Here is a 21,323-nt window from a genome sequence, read left to right as displayed (position 1 = left end):
TGGTTTTCTGTCTCACACAGTTTAGAGTCTGAGTGAGTAACATTCATAGTGACAGGATATCCTGCATGCAGTGCTAATGTAGAAGAAAAACCAGCAGGCTTTGTAGAATCACAGAATAAGCTAGGCAGCGAGGGATGGCTGGAGGTCTCTATTCCAACTCTCTGCTTAAAGCAGGGCTGTTTTCAAAGACAGAGAAGGTTGATCTGGGCCTTCTCCAGTCAACTCTTGAGTATCTCCAGACATGAAGATTCCCCAGGCTCTCTGGAGAGCCTCGTCAGGGCCCTTAGTGCTCTAGTAGACCTTAACGGCCTGACCAGCCTCACCGGGGGCCTCCTCAAATATCCCCTGCACACTTGTCCCTTTTCAGCCCAGCCCGGTGCAGTCAGTCACTGCCCCAGCAACACTTTAAGAGTGCTGATCTCCAGCTCTGATACAGCCTTCGCCTTTCCATGGCCATGAACCCACTTGGGCTGGACTCTGACGTGCAGACTGACTCCCCAGCTTGACCTTGGACCTGCCTCATCACCATGGACCTACTCATTGATGACTGGGCTGTGTCTGACCCTAGGTACCATCACTGGACCTGATTCCTACCCTGGCCAATGAGGCAGAGGGCATTGGACCAACCCAAAATGCTCAGAAGCCCCCTTTAACCTCATTAGGCATTTAGGTTATTACTAAAGACACAGGAGGGCCCTAAGACTGAGCACTGAGTGCACGTATTCAGTCGCAGATGTGTGAGAAGCACCACCAAGCTCAGTGCTCCTGCTCACAGTGCATAACTGAAGCCCCTAAAGACACTGTTGTAGGATAAGGACGTAAGCTAACTACATGTATAACCTTGCCTTCCTCCTCCATGCATGCTCTGAGCCCAGTGAATACACCCATACAGAATGTATTGTGCTTATGCGTGGAATTTTCTGAGGGTCAAAACTCGGTCAAATCAAAATCAGATTCCACTGAAGCACTCAAAGGCATTTTTCAGCTAGATGTTTTTATGCTAAATATAAAATTTTTAACCCCCTGCTGGTTTGGCTGTTGGGCTGTTCAGAAAGCAATAGCAAATACTCTTGCCGAAGTGGGAATAGTTTCTATATGTTCTTTGGTGGAAAAAAAAAGGCTGAATCACTTTTACTTAGTGGGAAAAAAAATCTCTCCCCCCAAAAAGACAAACCTACTTCACCTTTGGGCAAGAGATCAAACCTGGGAAATTTCAGCTTCAGCTGGTAAACTTCAGTGACTTATAAGCAATGGAAAAAAGGGGTAAAGACAGAGTTTGTTTAGTAGCCTGAATGTTAGCCTTGCAGCCTTATGGTTCCACTTACCACCCTGTATTCCTCCCAGGTTTACTCCCATCTTGAACCTGTTTCTGAGGAAGTGTTGTGGAGAGGCCTATTCTCTGTTGTCCAGTAGCAGTGACTGATGAACCCCCCATATGAGAGACAAAACACACTGCTAAAGATCTAAACTGATGCTGCAGTGAAATATAGGCTAAAACCTTAACAATCCTGATTTTTTACCTCTGTCCTGAGTTACACAGTTGATTGCATTGATAGAGCACAGTTTTTGTTAGTAAGTGAAGGCTCAGGAGCTATTATAATCATAGTAACAAAAGACCCCAACAGTAAGAAAAGTAAGCAGGGCAAGGATAGACACTACACCATGGAAGATCTCTGGGGAAAAAATATTAAGTACATTATGGGGATCTACTTGCTTTCCCTTGGCCAGTGAGCAATCAGCCTCGCTGGCTGTGGGATGAAGGAAGGGAATGGAGCTATTGCATATTCTGTTTCTTGGATGAGAAAATTTTTCTAACCACTTGTAATAATTAAAAGTCCCATGCAGAGTCTAAGGTGTGAATCCCAATGTCCTGGCCAAACTCCAACTAGGTTAATTTAGTTCTGTATCCCAGCATCACCCCTGCAGTTTCAACTGTAATCAGTGTTCTTTACTTGCTGTCCTGAAGTATCATATACCACTATCTTTCACAGTTTTTATAGCTACTCTTGCATGATAATTGAAGCAATTTTCTGCTAGTCATGCAATCAGGTAGGGAAGGTTTGTAATGTCTTTGAATTCTGTTTGATTGAAAATTGTAATATTAATGTAAATCACCTGCAATCAGATAAAAAAGGAAGACTACAAATTCAGCTGTTCTGTTCTTCCTCGATGTTCCTACATGACTTTTATGACCCATAGCAACTAGCTTAGTCATTATTACAAATAGATTTCATCTGCTGTAGAAAACAGCTTTCATTTTTCAGGTATCTCCTGCTACTTTTGCACTGCTGACTTGTATATGCCCACTGCATACAGAAACCAGTTTTGTTAACAAAGATGGTGACTGCAGACAATCTGACTCAGGGCTTTTATGAAATACTATAGCTAGTCTAGCATTTCAAAACAGGGATATCAGGGTTCTGGTATTTGTTTCAAGAAAGCAGGATGGTGAAAAAGCTCTCACTGAGTCAATTCATCTGGGCACCCTTAAATATTTTTGTCTAGCACGGGTAACCAAGACTTATGATATTTAGCTTCTATGTGGAGATTTCTCAGGAAGATTTTCTATAAGGAGTACACCGAAGGAAGGACGTAGGGAGATGATAGAGGAAAAATGGTATTATGTAGAGGTTTTTTTATGACTTCCTTTTTTCTCCCATCCTGGTATTTTGGAAACCTAAAGCCCAAATCAGTGATACTAAATTATCAAACCAGAGAAGCCCATCTGCCCATTCCTAGTAGAATCAGCTCCCCATGTCTGTACAGAGCTGTTGCATCATACTCTGTCCTGGGAGAGACTTGACTGCTTTTCAGTTCCTATAGCATCAGGATAGTGCACTTCCTTGCATACTCCCCACCACCTCCTTGCTGCTGGAAACACATTCCAGCTTGGCAAGGATCTGTGCTTCTAACTGCCAGCTGTGGAGCTGAACCATGGTTATCTGTTGGATCTTGACTGTCAGGCTTCAACTTTCCCATACCTGATGACTTGAGGAAGAACATGCAGCCCATTCCCCCCAAATATTTCAAGACCATTTCAATCTAGACCTGTAGGCAGGAACACAGAAGTTGGATGCTCCAGACGCTACATTCCGTTGCACCACTGTCAAATACCAGAAACAGTTGATGGCCTAAGAGTAATTTTCAGAGCTCTCAGAAAGGTGTTTACAGGGTAGCTGGGTGACTAAACAGGGCTCTAGGGACAGGAGAGCTACTCTTCTCAAGGATGGTAATGTTAGTCCTGTAAGAAATTAAAACTGAGCTTTCTCACTGATGACTCCAGAGCTACACAGCTCCCAGGTGGTCAAGACACAAAACTCATCTCTTTCTTTGCTCCTCTCCTACAAGAAGAAAAATTATTGCAGATAAATAAGGGCAATAACAGAGTAACAAAAATAACAATGGCTCTTCTGGACTTGGACAGCAGTGTAAGAAACCAGTCACTCAAGAAGAGGATGCTCAGATGCCCTGTTGGCAGGTATAGTGGTTATGCAAAAAAGATCTAGCTAATTGGACAGGAGGAAGCTATGGGTGTGAGGTGTTACAAAAGTACAATGGACACTGATCTCACCTCCTCTTTGTGTCCCTCTGTCACTCCAGGAGAATACCACACTGCTGTTTCCCGTGTGTAACTTACCAAACACCTTCTTTGTGGTACTAAAGGTCAATGTGCAGAATTGTGACCTGTAACTGAAGCAAAGACTACATGGACTAGTTGTGAAGGACCACAAAAATTTATGAATCCATTTCACAGAGCTCCTTATGAGGATCAGTTGGTTATTGTATATATGCTGCTCTGAAGTGCTGTAAGCGATTAGTATTATCATGGCCTGAGAGCCATATGAGACTTCAAAGCTTCAGAGATGTCAGAATAAAAAACCCTTACAAAGTGCCATATGGAGAATTAGAAAAAGAGGTCACTAGCTAATGCCAAAAGAACAGAGTCCAGACCCCAAGTCTGCAAGAACCTGTGCTCACTCTGTCTTAAGACATTTCAGCATTTCCCCTGTCCTCTCACCTCTCCTTGGTCAGAAATATAAAAATAAATTGCTGAGTTAGCAGGGTCCAAAGTGCCTTTTCAGTTTATTTCATTTCAGTGTTCCCTGAGGACACCCATAACATATGGTGAGTGGATTGATCAGAATTCAGTGAAAAAAATGGCTGAGACAGTCTTGGTAATATATTATGGGATCTTTTCAAAGTTCAGAGATTTCTGACATGCTGGGGGTCTGAGTGCAAAAAAATTGCTTCTGATTTGCTTTTAAGTTCAGGTTTTAGGGTGACTTGGAGGCAATGCTCTCTGGGAGCATGCTGAAAATGATGGAAGGCAAAAGTCTCTCCTGCCAGAGAGGCAGGGAACTTGGAACTTGATCTTGGCAAATCATCCCCTGCCAGCCAAGCTGCAGCTTTCTCAGACAGTCTCCCCCAACACAGACAAATATAGGAACAAGATTCTGATTTTGTCTACATTCACATAACACCTTGCAAAGTAGTGGCATCAAGCCATCTTCTCATGCTAGTTTTACCCAAGAGGAATTAATGATAATTAGCCAAGCTTATTACCCATCCCAGAATATATTACTTTTTTCATAAAAAGGCTGGCACACACACCTGTAAAATAGATTTGACAGTACAGTATGGCAAATATATTGGAAATCAATTAAATTTAACATCTTTTAGCACAGACTGAACCAGGCAACATCTTTTCAACATTGCTTAAAGTGGTTTCGGTGAGATGTATATTAAGCAGACAGAAAATGTAATCATACTAGCAAATACCTCATGTCCCACAGGGTCCAACATGCCAAAGTCGGGGGCTCCATTTCAGATTTCATATTTAAACATGATCCCCATGTGCTGTGTAATTCCCATCTTGTTGTACTGTTGTGCCTTTTGTTACTGAATAGCATTGCAGGAGCTAAACTTTTCTGATGCACCCCATGCTCTTGTGGGTACAAAGATGATTGTCCAGGTGTCAGTCTGGGCTGGCTGCCTGTCTGAGGGCCAGCTCTCAATGACTAACTTCAGTCACCTGAGGACTAGGATCTCTGCTTTTTCATGGAGACAGACAGGCTCTTCCAGAAGGCTACTTGGAACAGCTAAGACAGCTCCCACTGTATGAGAAGTGGTGTTTATGGTGCAAGGCTGGCTGTTCTGGGTGGTGTGGCTGTCACGCAGTTTTTTTCTTATAGTTCCTATTATGTGTCTGCGTGACACCTCAGACTGACACTTGGGCCACCTCTCTGCTGTAACTCTCTTTCCTCCTCCCTTCCCAGCCATGCCTCCTGTTTCACCAGCTGCAGGAGCACAGGGCTCAGCTTAGGAAGTACAGCCCCTTTCTCAGCTGCCCGTCACACCTCTGTGCTTGATGCCGAAGGCTCGTTGCTGTGCCATCTCTGCAGGTTAAACTAGGAGGAGGTCCCACACCCTGTCACTGCAGAGGGGGTTACTTGTGGCTGTGTCAAACAGGGCACCTGTGCTTATCACTGAGGTGTGAAAAGCACCAAGTGGACAGTGAAGGCGTAGGGGGTCCCTGCTCTGCAGGGTTTAATTTCTTTTACTTTAACCCCAGACCTCTCTTGCCTCTGCAATGTTTGGTAAACACGACCTTTTAGAGAAGGAAAAAACAGATGGCATCCTGCATTAGTGTAACTGCCCGCTCAGCACCCCAGGAAAGAGAAACTTGGCTTCTCAGCAGCAGTCTTTCTGCCACTTCGACTCAGATCTCTTGGCTCCTCAGCCCTGAGGCAGGTTTGAACATCACCAAATTCGCTGACAAAAGCCTGCCGGTGCAATCATGCAGAAGATGATAGAATTTCACTGCTAAAATGAGATGAATTCAGGGCTGGGAGGCAGCAGAGCCTCTACAAGGCAAGGAAACCTTGCATATCCCTCAGCCCGTTGCTCTCCTATTCCAGCTGCCTGTGAGCTGGGTGAGGGACGCAACTCTTGGTGTTTATAGACCTAGGCAAGGGCTTCTGTGGTCTTCTTTTTCCACCCATTGTGACAGACCCTAGGTTGGACTGCCACCTCTGGGTTCCTTCCTAAAGGATCAGGGTAACTGATTTCTGAAGGCAGTGAGTGAGCCGCTTCACAGGAAGATCTTTGTATAACCCAGATGATAAATTTTATTTCTGTTCTCAAGTACCTCAGCTATTTCGTCTCTTGTGATCACTGCAGCCCAGTAGAAGGCCACTGCTTGTGTCAAACCAAGGTGAAGGAAGCCCGGTCAACGTAAAGAGTAACACAGCCAGTGTTACAGACAGTCCAAACACCATTCACCAGCTATAGGAAATCAGATATGATCCAGATTTTAACTTTGCCAGTGTGTTCAGATCGAGGGGTTTGGGTTGGCCTATGGCTGAAGACCAAGACAGAAACAGCATGGTTAGCATCCCTTCCTCCTTTCCCCAACCTAGTGACCACCCCCATGGCCTTATGCAGCAGGCACAAAGCTCCACTTTTCCAAGTTCTAACCTATTTTGTCACTGCTGCTTCACTCACACTCTGATCCACTTCATGTCACTTCTCATCCCTGAGGCCTTATTCCCTTTTCTATTTCCCTTCATTCCCTTTTGAAAAATGGGATGACTTAGCAGCTTACACACTTGGTCATACAAGCTCGTATTCCCCTAGGGCCACTTAAACTTTTCTTCCCTATGAGGAGTGAAAATGATTCCCATCCCTACACTTTGTACTCAGACACAGACCTTTTGGGGCAAGATCATTAAGAAAAATAGGAGTTTGCTTTGACACAACCAATCCTACTGTGATGTTGAGCAGAACTATGGCTGGTGCTAAATGGCATTATGCCAGTGGATTGCACCAAAGTCAGTGGAGGATCTAGCCCAATATGCTGTATTTTAAGACAATCTGTAACATGCTTATCAGAGCCAGTTGTGCTGTAACAGCACAGCAATCCTTTTCACAACGCCATTCTGCACCACCCATTTTTGTGCATCTTGACCTACCACTCTCATATTAGTGTATTCTGGGAAATGACAGGCACCTGTTATATTTTGCCAGTCACCACAGAAGACATGTGCAAAAAAGTACCAGCAACGTGCACATAGGGTAGCCTATCCCCATCTTCCCTCTTTCCCCAAAAGATGGAATGAGACAGATTGCAGTCAACCCAGATACGCAGGCAATAATTACAGCACCATAACCTGTTTACAGGAAAGCAGCAACATACCAGTGTGGGACATGACAAAGGTGACACATGGCTCTAGTCCCTAGGCAAATACAGTTCCTGGTGGGATGATGGTACAATCTGTGTGTGGAAAGAACCAAGGTGCCAACCAGAGATGGTTAAAAGCTATTAGAACACACTTCCAAATGGTGTGGCCAGAGTTAGGTTCCTCAGTCTCAAAAGAAAAATCTCACTGAACTCAGCTCCTGTCTTGATGCTTTTCTTCATGATGATGTTTCCTCACAGAAGACGGAGTGATCTCCAGCTCTTCTGCCATTTTTTAACAGGCCAGGTGACAGTCCCAAAAATCTCCAACTTTTTTACCCCTCTGCCTCAGCTATCTAGCTGTTTGCAGAGCCCAAATAGAGTGGCCTGAGCAGCTGTACAGTGTGCTCCTCTTCAGTATCTCAGACTCTTCAGTTCTTCCTGGAACATATGAAAGCCTGCCAGGGCCACATGCAGAAGAAGGAACTTTGGAGCAGATATGTTTTTCCAAAAGGAGAGCTTATTACATTTGAATACAGAGCCTGCCCCATGGGGGTGGTGAGAAGATAAACCTACATAGGAGTGAGTTAGTGTTGCAGCGCACAGAAAAGACAAAAGCATTTGGATTGACATCACACTACAAGAAAATGTGTAATAAAAGGCCACAGCCTCATTGCTGTCACTGCCAAAGAATGCATGCATGAACAGGAATATTCCAGCCAAGGGACCTGCTCATTTATCTCCCATTCTTATGTTCTTGTTCCCTCCAGTTTCTTCTTTCATTTATACTATTTTTTAACTTCCTGCTTTTCCTTCTCCTTCCCTCCTGTCATTCTTCTCTGTATAGCATGTTTGCCATCCATTTTCCTTGCAGTAGCACTGTTATATTTGTTGGGGTGAGTCTGCATCTCTTTCTTTCTCACTGGCTTTTTTTTCCATCTCTTTGCCTCATCTGTCTCTGCCTTGTAAGCCATGAACAAGTGTGTGGACAGAGGGTCCACAGAAACTATCTGTCAAGTTCAACAGAACACACCTTAGTGTACAAAAGATCTGGAATGGCCCAATTTTGGGGGTGGGTGCATCTTGACTGATGCAGATCAGGTCAGATGATATCAGCAGACGATTAGAATGAATGGTGTGAGCTCCACACAGTCCATCTGCTATTACTTTATTAACAGTCTGTGCCTGTTTTCCAGTGCTAGATACAGGACTATTTCCAAAATTGTCATAGCCTCTTCTCATGCACCTCACACAGAAAACACAGGATACAGCAGGTGTTAATGTTGCATTCCACTGGTACCAAGAAGTTGGCATGTTATGGGCAGGAAATTCTTTGCAATATAGGAGAGAGATCATGGGGATCATCTGCAAGCCATGAGGGAATTACCTAGTATTAAAGCAACTAACTGATCTCAATAGATGTTGAAAGTGGTTCTCACAACTATAAGTTTGGCTATGATCAATTCTCTTTCACTGACATTAGCGTTGCTGTAGCCCAAGAAATGGCAAGCACTGTCACATGTGGGAGAAAAGTACCTGAATCCAAGTCCAAATTCCTCTAGGGCAGGACCCATGTAAGCAACAGAAACAACAGGGGAAAAGGAAGGACTGGAAGAACATGTGGCCAGGCAATGGCTGGATACAGCTTCAGGCTCTCAGAAAACACATGTCTGATGGGTATCTTTGCAGTTTCAAAAGAGAATACTTCAGACAGGTTTTCTTTGGCCTTTCTCTCCAGCCATCTTCTGCCTTCCTGAAGAAAGGTGTTGATAGAGGCAAAGCAACCAATGTGACAGGGAGACTCCAGTTTCTGCCAGAAATCCTGTTGAAGAGGAATAGCTTCCATCTATTCCTTGCTTTACTTCCACACCTTCACGTTCTCCAAACTTGCCTGAAAGTGGCTGCACCAGCTGTTGGAGAGAAGGAGCAGAGAAATGCCTGTGTGGGAGATGATAGTGCCAAAATGTCCTGGTGGATCTCCTTTACAGGACTGAGACACTGCATCTGAAACTCACCTCCTGTTTCTTTGGATGCTTCCAGAAAGAGCCATTCCTCCCAGGTCCTAGTACCAGAAGAATTGCCAACTATACCTCCCTGCAAGAGATTCCCAAGGTTGTTGGTAACTATGATGTTAAGGATGTTCTCTAAACATTTTTTGCTTATAATTGTAAGTGTTCCCATATTTCTCCTAAATCTACATGCACTAAGTACCTTCGTGGTTCTGGACCTAGGCTCCTGCAAAGCAATGAAAGCTGCTAGTCCTGACTGTACAAAACACCCATAAAAAGCAAGGAATCCACTCACTCCCAAGTTTAGGAAGAGTTCAAATCTGGGTCTAGACATTACTCCTCGCCCACATCTCTGTGTCAGACTAAAATCAAAACTCTGACAACTGTGAGCCTGAGGAATATTTATGTGAACTTTGCTGACCCATCCCTGCCTGTTTGCAGCATCCCCACAACCTCCAATTGTAATACCTTGAACAGGATTATTAAGTCTACAGGGAGGAAAGAATAAGAAGTAGATGAGCTGTAAGAAGCAGAAGAAATCCTCTCTTCATGCCTGTGACCTCAATAAGGAAAAGAAATGAGAAAAGAAGTACAAACAGGATGTGCTAACAAAGCAGAAATGTTGCTCAAACTTCTGTGTGTTTTCAAAAACAGTCCTGTGGAGGACTTCAGCACAAATGAAAGTCAGACTGAAGAGCTTTGTATATGAAGTCGTTCACCCTTAGAGCACACAAGGCACAGACCATGAGCGTAGAAGCTTGATTTGCACTGGCATGTCCAGGCGCTGTAAGCCTGACCTGGAGTGTTCTCCATTAAGAATCAGAGAAGAATTCAGCCTCCATGGTCCACTAATTGTAGGAGCTTGCACTTGACACTGCCAGCTGGGGGCCAATTAGTCAGAGTTGTTATGCTGTTTTGTGTGGTAGGTTATAGATCTGATTTGATACAGACTAGAATCATTATCATGTTTCACACCTGGGCCAGAGCCACGGAGTACCTCTGAGCTGAGAGGAAGCACTGACCTCCAGATTATATATCCAGTATCCTGTCAGCAATCCTAAACCAGAAAGGCTAATTTCCCATTTCATAAACTAGATTTGCATTCTTTCTGTCAGGCAAGGTCAATCTTTTACAAGTTCAGACAAAATGCTGGGTAGCTTAGTTGTTTTTCTGTAATGCTTAGAGTAATGGATACTGGTGGAAAATCATCATTCCCCACCTGCTTATCAAGATGCTTCAGTGGTATCTAAAAGGAGAATCAACTTAGAGAGCGGTTCAGTTCTCATCAACTTCACAGACCTCAGCCTTAAAGGGTATTGCATTCACAATCCAAACAAAGTCTTGTGAATTTCTCAGGAGGATCTAACTGTCAGAGGACCTAGAGTGACCCAAGGGCAAAGTGAGAGCTGTACTGGGAGGAGGGATGCTCCTGCGCTACAGCAGTGAGGAGCCAAAGAGGGACATGATGCTGTGACTGTGCAGTGAATAATATTCATGGCTCTTTTGTGCCAATGTCTTCCCGCATGACTTCATAAACAATGAACAAATGCATGTTCAATGGAAACAGAGAGTTCAGGTAAAGAGACATGGAGAGTCAGAGACAGAACACCTCCAGAGGTAAATTAAATCAGATTTTGTTTTTTAACCATGTGCTGCTTAGGGTGTAGCATACTTTTATGCAGCTCAGAGAGCTGGGAAGAAAGATCATAGAATCACAGAATAGTTTGGGTTGGAAGGGACCTCAAAGATCATCTAGTTCCAACCCCACTGCTATGGACAGGGACACCTTCCACTAGACCAGATTGCTCAAAGCCCCATCCAGCCTGGCCTTGAACACTTCCAGGTATGGGGCATCCACAACTTCTCTGGGCAACATCTTCCAGTGCCTCACCACCCTCACAGCAAAGAACTTCTTCCTTACATATGATCTAAATTTACACTCTTTCAGTTTAAAGCCATTACCCCTTGTCCTGTCACTACATGCCCTTGTAAAAAGTCCCTCTCCAGCTTTCTTGTAGGCCCCCTTTAGGTACTGGAAGGCCGCTGTAAGGTCCCCCCAGAGCCTTCTCTTCTCCAGGCTGAACAACCCCAAGTCTCTCAGCCTGTTTTCATAGGACAGGTGCTCCAGCCCTCTGATCATCTTGGTGGTCCTCCTCTGGACTCACTCCAACAGGTCCATGTCCTTCTTATGTTGGGGGCCCCAGAGCTGAACACAGTACTCCAGGTGGGATCTCAAGAGAGTGGAGTAGAGGGGGAGAATCACCTCCCTTGACCTGCTTGTCATGCTTCTTTTGATGCAGCCCAGGATATAGTTGGCTTTCTGGGCTGCAAGCACACATTGCCAGGTCATGTTGAGCTTCTCATCAACCAACACCCCCAAGTCCTTCTCCTCAGGGCTGCTCTCAATCCATTCTCTACCCAGCCTGTATTTGTACTGGGGATTGCCCCAACCCATGTGCAGGACCTTGCACTTGGCCTTGTTGAACTTCATGAGGTTCGCAGAGGCCCACCTCTCAAGCCTGTCAAGGTCCCTCTGGATGGCATCTGTGTTGACCACACCGCACAGCTTGGTGTTGTCGGCAAACTTGCTGAGGGTACACTCAATCCCACTGCCCATGTCGCCAACAAAGATGTTAAACAGTGCCGGTCCCAATACTGACCCCTGAGGAATGCCACTCATCACTGCTCTCCACTTGGACATCAAGCCATTGACTGCAATTCTCTGAAGGCAACCATCCAGCCAATTCCTTATCCACTGAGTGCTCCATCTGTCAAATCCATGTCTTTCCAATTTAGAGACAAGGATGTAATGTGGGACAGTGTCAAATGCTTTGAAGGTTTGATTTCAAAGAACTGTCCAAAATCTGTCCATCCGCTTTTCACCCTTCCACATACAAAAATGGAGCAACAAGCACAAAGGACCTCTTCTAGCAAGAACACATATTTCTATTTGAGTATTCTGGTAAGGCAGAAGTGGGGCAAGAGGGAATTTCACCAAAACTGCAAGGAAGGCTGGCTTGGAGATGTAGCCAATGGCTTACATGTCTCCTCACCACTAATTGGTGCTGTGATGCCAGGCAGTAACCAATCTGTGATGGTGACTAATCCATCAGGCACTTTAGAAATGAGTACACAGCTGTTTGAAGTCTAAACTATATTGAGTTACAATTTAATTGGTCCATAATCATGAAGTAAACACTTGCCAGTTGCACTAAGCGTGTTTCAACCCTGATCTAAGCAGCAGCCTCCCTACTGAAAATTGAGAAAATATTATGGGAAAATATGAGCAGAGTTTGCCCTATTCTTCCATAGATGTTTCCACAGATGTTTCAGACCCTAGCCATTCTGCTCAGTACACATCCAAGCCCTTCCGGAAGACTGTGTTCAGATCCCCAACGTCTCCTCTTCCTGGGAGGACTCTTTGCCTCCTTTGCCTTAAAACCAGGTCAGGTCTCATTTGCACTTCTTCCAGATAGGAAGGACCTTCTCTCTCACACAAATGCAGGTGGAACATCCTCCTTTCCCAAAGGGCTATCTGATCCTGTCCTTCACACAAATGTACCCAGATCCCATCCAGTCTCCTTTGTGACATGATCCTTCAGCACTCCAGTGCTATCCCCATGTCCATTGCCAAAGTGGACCTGCCCCAGGCGCTTAAAGTTTTATTTAGAACTTTTCCCATCACTGGAGCAGAGGTGATTTTCTGCTGATTTCCTATTCAGCACTGCAGGCGAGCCAGAGGCAGGCTCCAAAAAGTCTATGAAAGGCAACTGAATGAATATACTGTTCCCTCCAATTGTGACTCCATCATTTCCTCTCATTACTCTAATAGAAACAAATCTTTCTCATCTCAGCCCTATTACCTCACACAAAGGAAAATGGTATGTAATCCTGTTAGAGCTGGGCTGCTGCTGGACACATTTTAAGGTCATTGTTCTGGGATGCCAGTCTCCACTGTGTGAGACTGGGAGAAGTGGGAAATGCAATTACTAGGCTATTCAAATCCCTAGAATGAAACCCTGCTGTTAACAGACAGAAGCCAGCAAGAAAAAGAGCAGTTGCTCTATGAAATTACAGGGTTTGGCTAAATCAGATTCTAATCAGCACCTCAGTAAAGGAGCAGGGTTAGCTCCTACTGCCATCCATGGTACTTCATCATTCCCCTCAACCTGATCTTTGGCATCCCCAGTGGACGCCCAACTTGCAGGATGAGTTCTGGTCATGAAGCCAGTGGTTTACAAGTCCCATGGAGGCAATGGTGGTCCATGTTGAGGATTTACACTGTACTTTGAAATGGGGACGCCCTAAGAGTTCAGCAACAGAAATTTGCCTGCTGCTGCCATCACCTCATACTGTACTTCGGCTCTGAGCTAATTGGGGGCAGATGCTGGGATCAAATCTGTCTCCTAATATTCATGGCCTACAGCACCAGTCTTGCTGATTGCTGGTGCAACCCAGCTAAGCAGCCAGGTGGGAAATTCACATTGCTAAACACATGGAGCTGTAACCCCCCCACAAGGAATTCACATGCTGGAGGAGAGAAGGGGGCTAACATTGCTTGTGGCAGTCAGTGAAGCAAAGCAGAACAATACAAGTGGGAATAATCGCAACCACCTCATCAAGTTGGCTTCTGTTGAGTGGTTAGACACTGACATGTTCCTAATCATTCTCACCTAGGTAAAGCCAGGGCATTTTTAGCTGGACAGGTAGCAAAGAAAGAGTCAGAAATCTTGCAGGACAAACATTAGGGGAGACGACACAAAAGCAACAATGGCCATCACAAACCACAAGCAGAGACAAACTTTTGTCCTAGACTGTTCCTAACAGCCAACCTCCTACTGTTACACTCTTCGTTTCCTTCTCCTGCTGCCCCACACTTGAGCTATATGGCTGCTCTTGCTGGTCTTTCCTGCAGTCAGGCAGTCACTCTTCTTACTGCCTTGATGCCCCTCTTTACCTTCACCTTCTCTGCTGCATCAGCCTCCTGCTGCCCATGTTCCCTCAGTTTCCCAAAGGATTTCTGTCCCACAAGATAAGGCTGGTTTCCTGCTGAAAGCAGGACCTTTCTTGCAGGTCCCAGAATGCAGTGATGTAGGCTGAGGTAAGTTTCCTGGTAGAGGAGGAGAAAGCAGTTGATCACCACTGGAGTCTCCAAGTCCCTTGAAGAGATGAGAGTCACTTCCCTGTTTATGCTCTTTATTAGTCCCTATTCTCTTTAATCGGCTTAGACTGATGAGCCGAGGCAGCGGTAGGGATCAGCCGGGCTGTTTAATTAAAGGATTGCAGCTCAGCCCTGCAGTTTGGGGGTTTGTGTAAATGAGCTGCAAGTACATTATTTAATCTGCTGCGCAGAGAGGAGTTGGGGCATTAATGAAGCAAACTCTAATTAAAACTAGACGGCTGATGGTTATTAGTGGCATCAGTTCTGACAGGATTTATCTCATTTAGGGAAATGCCTGATCATGGAGGGAGAAAAGAAAGAATAAACCCAAGCTGGTTTTATCAAATTCACCACAGCACCACTTATGACTGGCTGTCCATTCAGCAGGGCTCAGGAGAGCTGCACAGGGAGCCCCTGTGTCCCAGGCTCTCCCATCAGAAGCCCTGATGAGCTTATTTAGGGATATGTCTGGCTCACCCAGGAACTGATTGCCTATTCAGGCTGTCTGACCCACACATTTCAGTCTTGATTGACTTTTGTTCTGCTTTGGTTCAATGGGGAGCCTGTTCATGGTTTGAGCAGGGTGACAGGCTCTGTAAATGATCTGATGAGCATCTCCCAGCAGTGTATTGAGCCATTCCAGAGCAGCATAGCTATTAGCTATAGACATAGCTCCACGGTGACCGTGTTTTTCCCTCTGTCATTTTTTTGCCCTCCTCACTGCATTGTATATGCAACTTCAGATATGAAGGAAGCCCATGGCTGACTGCAGGACCTGGCAGAGGCTAGGAGGTGTCTTCTGGTCACCATAAAGCTGACCAATGAGTTTAATAGTCCTGCATGTGCTCTGCCTTTCTTCTGGCACAGTGTGGGAAGTAGGGATGCTTTTCTCACCTAAATCAGTCACATAGAGAGATCACATATAAAAGCTGCTCTGTTTCAATAAGCAAAATTTCTGTGTGCCTGTTTCTCACCTTCAAATAGCCATGGTGGCTTCAACCATCTCTATCTCTACATAGAATACTGTGTCACACACAGACAGATTCAAGACTGCTATTGGGGGTCTGGGGGCATTAGAAATGGAGAGGACAAGAGAAAGCCTTGGGGAAAAAGTAAGGAAAGCAGAATGCCTGCAGAGTGGGACAGGCTACAAAAGACATAAAATGGACAGGCATAGATCAGTATGAGAAGAAGCCCAGATGTAACATGCTGTAGGGGTCATTGTCATTCATCCCCACTTCTGACTTTCCTGGCTCAGACTCATCTTTGGATGCAACTTGCCAAAGCTGCTAAACTACTAAAACAAATGATTGCTTCCTCTTCACTTTACTTGCCAAACCCCAGGTGAGAAATTTGGTGGTTCCCAGCACAAGGAGGACAGGTAAACTGAGGCTCAAGGGATGGATAGGGCCTTTGGGGGTCACTGGGACAAAAGGAAGGCCTGACAAGGCCTGACAAAGATCATGACAAAAACGACCCTAGAGCTTAAGACACTGTAGGATTGACAGCCTTGTAGGATAAGAAAATGCTAGAAACTAAGGGAACTGATCAGAAATAAGATGGAGGCTGGGACAAGAATGGGGCAGGGTCAAGGATCAGGGTATGAAGATAGAACACTATGGAAAAATTAAGCCTTGGTTCAGACAAAATATAGCACATAACCAAAACTCTCTCTCTCCAGAAATGCAAGGGAGAGGTGGCTGTCCCTACCACAGAAACCTCTGCTGTCTCCTCCTCTTCCTTGCAGCATCTCCCCATCTGCCATGGAGGTGCACTGCAGATATTCCACTGGGCTGTCAAGCAAACTTTACCAATACTTGAAAGCCCTCAGCACAGACATCATGGGGGTTAACCCTTCCATCTTCATATACAAATGGGCAGGAGGGGTCCTGCTTCTTTACCCTGTTTCCAAGTGTGGCTGAACCCTACTTTTGAACATACACACACACTCCCTCCACGTTCTCTTCACAGTTGTCCAGCACTCACATTTTTCCTTGGAAGGAAATCAGAAACCACAGTCTGCTCCAGTGAGTAGAACAAACAAAGGAACTATAATTTTAAAAATGCTGTAGCCTTACTACTGCAATTCAGCTGCCCAATTCTGTCCAGAGCCCTCCCTAGTAACTCAAGCTTCTTATACAGATGCCAAAGGTCAGATGTAAAAGTCTAGCAGTGTGATGAGGGAAATCTTTAAAGAGAAACCTATTTGCTGTTGACAGAAGGGTGATGAGGTGTGAGAAAATGGAGTAGGTCTGTGAGATGGAGGTGTATGAATTTGTGAGAGAAGGAGATAGCAAGAACAGAAGGACAAGGCCGAGCATGGAAGCTATACGCAGTATGTGCATCTCAAGTATTTTTGAAGTTCCTTGGACCCCTTGGTCTTGGCACTGATGTCATTTACTGATGAGGGAGAGCTATGACAATTGCCGGTGTACCCACACCTGGCTGCACTGGATACAAGTTGGTAATAGTTAATAGTACCTGTCTAGAACTCTCCTTCATTGGCAAGCTCAGACCATTTCAACACATGTAAAACTGTGCCCCACACCCTGTCTCAGGGTGTGGGACTGAACCCGGAGTTTGTTTGATGACTTCTGCTGTAGCTTAAAGGTTATGGGTCTACACTGGTGTGTGTCCAGGCACCTTATAAAGTGGGATAACTAATTTGAAGGAGAAGAGTGAAGCATGTCAGTGTCAAAGTGATACAGAAGGGTAAAAAAAGGTACAAGCGTGAATGTGGATTGATAGAAGTAGTTGTTTGAAGAGAGCCTGAAAATATGTTTTTAGAGGTGCATGGGTGTGTGTGAGTGGAGGCCAGAGGGGGTTTGTGAGTAATTACACAACAGTATGAACAGTAATCTCTGGGAGGGAAAAGAGGGACAGCTGTGCTGGGGACATGGGATATAAGGGAGAATGGAGGAGGATGGGTGTGTATAATATATGAGCTTTTTCTGGGGCAGTAAGTTGAATGATGGATGATAAGGAAATAGGGGATGGAAAAGAAAAGGTCTTTCTGGCAGCAATTTCCCACCTTGGTGAGGAGTCTGGAGATGAAGGCTTCTGCTCTGCATCAGCTGCTGGGCAACAGAACTGGTGTAAAACAGTTTCATTCCTGTAAGAAAAAACAAACCAAGCAGGTCAGTGTTCAGCTCACTCAGCGGAAATCTCAAGGGAGAATGCCTTTCCCAGGGCTGTTCCAAGGGAAAAGTGACTTCCAGTGATGCTGAAAGAGAAATCTGATTATTACATGAACGTTTTGCACTCCGAGGTGGTGGGCAGCAGGAGAGAAGGGGGCTGACAATTCTATTCCCCTACCTTACCTGTCCTGCTGCTGATGTCAAGCTAGAGAAGGGGACAAAAGCACCCAAATAAAAAGTTTTCCTTCTATCAATATCTGTCTCATGATCCCATACATCTAAGGAAAAACACGTTTGCCTGTCTCTTAACTTTTATTTCTTTTGGGACAGAAACACCTCCTTAGACGTGTTTCCTTAGATATGTTTTCTATACATTGTAATGCAAAGAAGTTGATTTTTTGTTGACAGTGGCTAAATTAACTCTGCAGACATTTCTCCTGAAACCTCTCTAGAGCACAGAAATGGCCTCAGCACATCAGCACTGGGCATTACCAGAAAGAGTAGCGGAAAACTGACAAGACAAGCACAAGTAGGGAGGCTGAGATCATGATGAGAGGAAGAAATCACAGCAAAGAAAACCAAAACCATAAGAAGCAACAAACCTGAGCAAAACAGGAAAACAAAAGGCTAAAAATGTGTTTATTAGATAAGAAAGGCAAAAGAATTCATCCAAAAGAAGAAATCCTAGATCAAACTTCCAAAACTGCTCACTAATCTTGAGTGACTTGTTCTTGGGTCCCTTGCCTAGAAACATTTGTAAGGAGCCTGGTTTTCAGGGGTGTTGTGCACTTAACACAGCATTGGAACCCAGTAAGAGCTGCTCAGCACCTCTGAAAATTATATCCTTTTAAGATACCTCTAGGGAGGCCCTTGACTTGTCATAGGTAGCACAAATCAACAGCCAATTTTGAACACACTGACCTTCATCAATGAAAAGGAGTCACTAAAAAGAGACACAGTGTCAAGGGGGGAAAGCACTAGGGGAATGGAAAAGAAGACAAAAACAGGAGAAGAAGAGCGGGGGAGGTAAAGCAGGCTGAATCCTCAGATGGCATAAAATCACTCTGTCTCCAAGTCCGTGGAACAGCACTTAGAGGTCTGTTCTCAGTGCTGCTGCAGAGACCCAAGGCTCAAACGGGATCATCTCCTTTTAAAAATATTTTTGCAGCTTCTAAACCAGACATAAGCAGTAAAGCTAAGTCTCCTGACTTGTCATAGTGTTTCAGATTCTTCCAAAGGCCCTGCCACACTTTCCGTCACTCTGAAATGTGAAGCTTATCACCTTTGTCTTTCGCAAAATATGACAGACATGGCCACAAAGATAGCTAAATTACAGACAATGATGATACTGTTCCCAGCCACCTCCTTGTGGCATCCCAGATAGCTTAATATAACAAACTGCTTAGTTCTTCTGCTTCCTTGGCTTCCAATGCATTCTCCAAAAGAATCCTTCCTTAGAAACAATGGGATTGGCAGGAGCAATATAGCAGGGGAAAGATGAAAGCATTAGCTTTACCCCACAGACCTCTGTCCATGCCCTCAGTCCCTGCCTGTGACATGCAACCTGCTGGAAAAGAGAGGACATGTTTGTTTGACATACCAAATTCACCTCCTGGTCTTCCATTTCTGTAACTACCCAGCTCACATCCCTTCTCTCCTGCCAGCCTGGTTATTGCTGGTTCTCAGTATGTTGTTTCTAATTTAAACTTCTCAGGTGGCAAGTACATATCTGACTGGTGTGTCCATAAATTACTTGTGCTGTCTTTTTACTGAAGCAAGTGGTGGGATCACATTTGAGTCTATGTTCAAACAGGTTCACACAAATACTCCAGCTCCTACATCTTGCCACTCTGCTTCCACCTAGAATCCATCAGGAATTTTCTGATAAAATTATGTTTTGCATAAAATGACTGATTCATCAAATTTAAACTATCTGGTGAAAATATCTTGGGTTTGACAAAGATTCTTCAAATTACAGGGCTTTAGCTGGATTTCCTGGCATGCCTCCATATATCACACCTCTAGTGCAGCCATGCTATACAAGTAGCCCCTCAGAGAGGGGCCATCAGTTTTTCCACCCAGCTCTTTGTTCTGCCCAAGTCCCAAAGCAGAAATGCTGGGAGCTGGCTAGCCCAAGTGGTGTGGAGCACCTGCACCAAGGCAGTCGGCTCTGCAGAGCAGCCCTGGAGTCACAGACATTGTCAACTGCAGTGTGGAAATGCAGGAGGCTCTCAGATGATTCAGCAACAGCTGACATTCATTCTGAGGAGCATGCTTGGTTTCAGAAGTATTGTATATTGGCATTTCCTACTGAATTTCATCTCTACAGGAAACCACTGGCAAAAAAAGGGCCTACTTCCAGATAAAAGTGACAACATATTTTGGAAAAGACCCTTAAGATCATTGAGTCTCTGATCATAAACGTAACACTGTGTTGTGGTTTAACTCCAGTCAGCAACTAAGCACCACACAGCCGCTCACTCACTTCCCCCCCACCCGGTGGGATGGGGAAGAGAATTGGGGAAAAAAAAGGTTAAACTAGTGGGTTGAGATAAGAACAGTTTAATAGAACAGAAATGAAGAAACTAATAATGATAATAATAACAATAATGAAATGACAATACTAATAAAAGGATTGGAATATACAAAACAAGTGATGCACAATGCAATTGTTCAGCACTCGTCGACCGTTGCCCAGTTAGTTCCTGAGCAGCAATCCCACCAGGCCAACTCCGCCCAGTTTATATACTAGGCATGACATCACATGGTATGGAAAACCCCTTTGGCCAGTTGGGGTCAGCTGTCCTGACTGTGTCCCCTCCCATCTTCTTGTGCCCCTCCAGCCTTCTTGCTGGTAGGGCATGAGAAGCTGAAAAATCCTTGACTTAGTCTAAACACTATGTGGTGGGTTGATCCTGGCTGGATGCCAGGTGCCCACCAAAGCCATTCTATCACTCCCCGCTCCTCAGCTGGACAGGAGAGAGAAAATATAACAAAAGGCTCCTGGGTGGATATAAGGACAGGGAGAGATCACTCAGCCAGTTACCATCATGGGCAAAACAGACTCAACTTGGGGAAAATTAACTTAATTTATTGCCAGTCAACCAGAGTAGGGCAATAAGAAATAAAACCAAATCTCAAAACGCCTTCCCCCCACCCCTCCCTTCTCCCTGGGCACAACTTCACTCCCAAATTCTCCACCTCCTCCCCACCAGCGGTGCAGGGGTACAGGGAATGGGGGTCGCGGTCAGTTCATCACACGTTGTCTCTGCTGCTCCTTCCTCTTCAGGAGCAGGACTCCTCACACTCTTCCCCTTGCTTCAGTGTGGGGTCCCTCCCACGGGAGGTAGTCCTCCATGAACTTCTCCAATATGGGTCCTTCCCACAGGCTGCAGTCCTTCAGGCACAGAGTGCTCCAGCGTGGGTCCCCCGTGGGGTCACAAGTGCGGCCAGAAAACCTGCTCCAGCATGGGCTCCTCTCTTCACAGGGCCACAGGTCCTGCCAGGAGCCTGCTCCAGCGCAGGCTTCCCACAGGGTCACAGCCTCCTTTGGGCATCCACCTGCTCCGGTGTGGGGTCCTCCCCGGGCTGCAGGTGGAGATCTGCTCCACCATGGACCTCCATGGGCTGCACGGGGACAGCCTGCCTCACCATGGTCTTCACCACGGGCTGCAGGGGAATCTCTGCTCCGGTGCCTGGAGCACCTCCTCCCCCTCATTCTTCACTGACCTGGGGGTCTGCAGGGCTGGTTCTCTTACATGTTCTCACTCCGTTCTTCTGCTGCTGTTTCTGTGTCCCCTGCAACTTTTTTTCCTTCTTAAATCTGTTATCCCAGAGGC

General features: G+C 45.4%; 1 protein-coding gene across 4 annotated transcripts in view; it reads right to left on the bottom strand.

Moving 5' to 3' along the window:
• The window catches only part of IQSEC3 (IQ motif and Sec7 domain ArfGEF 3), a 107,770-nt gene that overhangs the window by 42,125 nt on the left and 44,322 nt on the right, over positions 1 to 21,323 (bottom strand). For all 4 annotated transcript variants that reach the window (XM_069807651.1, XM_069807654.1, XM_069807653.1 and 1 more), the window contains exon 2: positions 17,379 to 17,459. In XM_069807651.1, the coding sequence (XP_069663752.1) occupies positions 17,379 to 17,459 (81 nt within the window). The remainder of the gene's footprint in view (positions 1 to 17,378; positions 17,460 to 21,323) is intronic.

This window comes from Haliaeetus albicilla, chromosome 19, assembly GCF_947461875.1.
Source record: "Haliaeetus albicilla chromosome 19, bHalAlb1.1, whole genome shotgun sequence".
Lineage (NCBI taxonomy): Eukaryota > Metazoa > Chordata > Aves > Accipitriformes > Accipitridae > Haliaeetus > Haliaeetus albicilla.
Note: the sequence above shows the minus strand (reverse complement) of the source record. Positions and strands in the feature narration are given on the sequence as shown.